General features: G+C 33.1%; 1 protein-coding gene across 1 annotated transcript in view; it reads right to left on the bottom strand.

Moving 5' to 3' along the window:
• LOC137660101 (prolow-density lipoprotein receptor-related protein 1-like) overlaps positions 1-2,500 on the bottom strand; it is a 62,130-nt gene that overhangs the window by 21,723 nt on the left and 37,907 nt on the right. The window contains exons 11-12 of the mRNA XM_068394818.1: positions 844-1,650; positions 441-560 (exon numbers count right to left, since the gene is read on the bottom strand). Coding sequence (XP_068250919.1) covers positions 441-560; positions 844-1,650 — 927 coding nt within the window. The remainder of the gene's footprint in view (positions 1-440; positions 561-843; positions 1,651-2,500) is intronic.

The raw sequence follows: 2,500 nt of genomic DNA, 5'->3' as shown, positions 1-2,500 counted from the left end.
CTTGCTATAGAGGCCTCTGATGTCAGAAGCCCCTACGAAAGCACGCGTATGTTGTTGAGAGTTTGTGTATGTATTAATATTACTAGGTAGGCTACATTCCTAGTTGGAAAAGCAGGCTACTACAAGCCGAATAGTCTCAACAAGGAAAAATAGCCAAATGAGGAAAGGAGTTAAAGAAATAAACAATTTACAAAAGTAATAAACAATTAACATAGAATATTTTAAGATCAGCAACAACATTAGCATAGATTAGGAAGATCATTCCACAGTCTGGTCATAGCTGGAACAAAACTTCTAGAATACTGTGTAGTATTGAGTCTTATTATGGGGTAAGGAATAACTATTAAAATTAACTGTATCCCTAAGATTACGAGCAGGATTGTATTTGTGTATGTTGTGTGTTTTTGAGTAAATCAGTCAAAAACCAAAATCGAAATTACCTTCGGACAGTTTCGTTCATCCTGTCCGTGCCAGCAATCCTTTTCACCATCACATCTCCAGGAGAGGGGCACACATTTCTCATCCTTCGAGCAATAAAATTGGTCCTTGGAACAGTTCTCCTGAAGAATAATTCCAAGGATTTTTTTCACTTAGGTCATTAAGTAATTCTAGATTGAGTGGGAATATCTTTCCCTTTGGATTTTCCTTATGATATGAAAAAGAAAATAATTATCTCATTGTCGATATGTCTATTCCAATTTCTTTTTTTTTTATTTTTTTATTTTACAAATTTTATATTAGTTTTTTATATCGTGTCATAATTTTTTTGTTTTTTCCATAACTGATGGGAATTCTAATATAATGATGAATTATCATACATTCCAAATAATATCTCAACCTTACCTTAACTAAAAGATTATTTTCTGAAGCAAGTGTAGCTGCTTTGACTGTCGTAGTTACATCAGGTGTCGTAGCTTTTATTGGCTTTGTAACTGATTTAGCCGTAGTCACTGGAATAGCTGCTTTAGCCTCTATGACTACGTCAGTTTTACCTGCAGTTGTCGAAGGTTTAATAACTTCTACGGGTTTTGTTGTGGTCTCTGTACTGAGCAATGTTGGATTAGCTACTGTACTGAATGCCTTCTCTGTGGTATACAGGCCAAGCCATTGATTCAAACTTATGCCTGTAGTGACAGATGGAGAAACTGTACCATCTGGAAGAGTGACATTTTGTCCAGCATTATATGCTCTTGGCTCCTGCAGTCCTGTCCTTGAGTGTATATCACCGTCTGTAGTTGATTCAACAACAGACGAAGTCGGTTTATCCAGATCAGAGCCTATGGAACCTTCTAATTCAAGATTTTCATCAGACTCAGAATCTATAATAATTGAGGTCACAGTTCCAGTGAGAGTTTCCGGCGATGAACGAGGCTCTTTCAGGTCTTCAGTCGACTCGTTTGGTCTCGTTAAGATGGAAGCGAATTTTGAGAAGCCACTCGACTCGGCGCTCCGACCTCTGTACTCTTCTACTCTTGGCAGAGATTCGGCGCTCCGACCTCTGAACTCTTCTACTCTCGGCACAGAATCTGGACAGACCCTCTCGTCAGTCTCGCCGAAGCAGTCCGTTATGCCGTCACATAACCATCTGTCTGGTATGCATAGATCTCTCTGCGTTGTTTCACAGAAGAACCAGCCTTCTCTACATGTTCCCTTCAAAATTCAATGGGTAATTTGAAGTAAGTATTCCAAAAATACATAATTCAGAATAAGTAAGTTTCAATCTACAAATATTACTTTCCTGATATTAGGACTACATTACAGTATTTCAATATGATTGACTACCAAAATAGTACTTCTTTTAATATTGCATCATAGATGCTTGGTTTTGATGGTAAGCATTTGTGAATGCATATATGTATGTTTATATATATATATATATATATATATATGTGTGTGTGTGTGTGTGTGTGTGTGTGTGTAAAAATATATATATAAATATATATATATATATTTATATGTATAAATATATGTATATATATATATAAATATATATATATATACATATATATATAAATATATATATATACATATATATATATATATATATATATATATATATATATATATATATATATATATATATATAATGTTTACCGTTAAAAACAAACACGTATGATGCAAAAATTAAAAGAAATACTCTTTGACCATCAATCAAAATGGAATAATGTAGTCCTAAGCAGTTCTAATATCAGGAAAGTATTCTTTGTAGATTCACACTTACTTATACTGAATTATTCCCCCTTTATGTAAAATTAAAAGAAGTACTTATTGACAATCAATCATAATTGTATGAAAATAATGTAGTCCTGTTATCATGAAAGTAATATTTGTAGATTGACACTTGCTTAATGTGGATTATACACGCTTTTATGTATTGATGTACAAGGAATATTTCCTAGAAATAAATAAGATTATCAGCCAGACAATGAATTTTAAACACCTTGAGAAATTAACTAAGAAAAAATTTTCTTTACATAGATTAGCATGAAAGTAATTTGAT

The sequence above is a fragment of the Palaemon carinicauda genome, chromosome 20 (assembly GCF_036898095.1).
Source record: "Palaemon carinicauda isolate YSFRI2023 chromosome 20, ASM3689809v2, whole genome shotgun sequence".
Classification (NCBI taxonomy): domain Eukaryota; kingdom Metazoa; phylum Arthropoda; class Malacostraca; order Decapoda; family Palaemonidae; genus Palaemon; species Palaemon carinicauda.
This window is presented reverse-complemented; position numbering and strand designations above follow the sequence as displayed.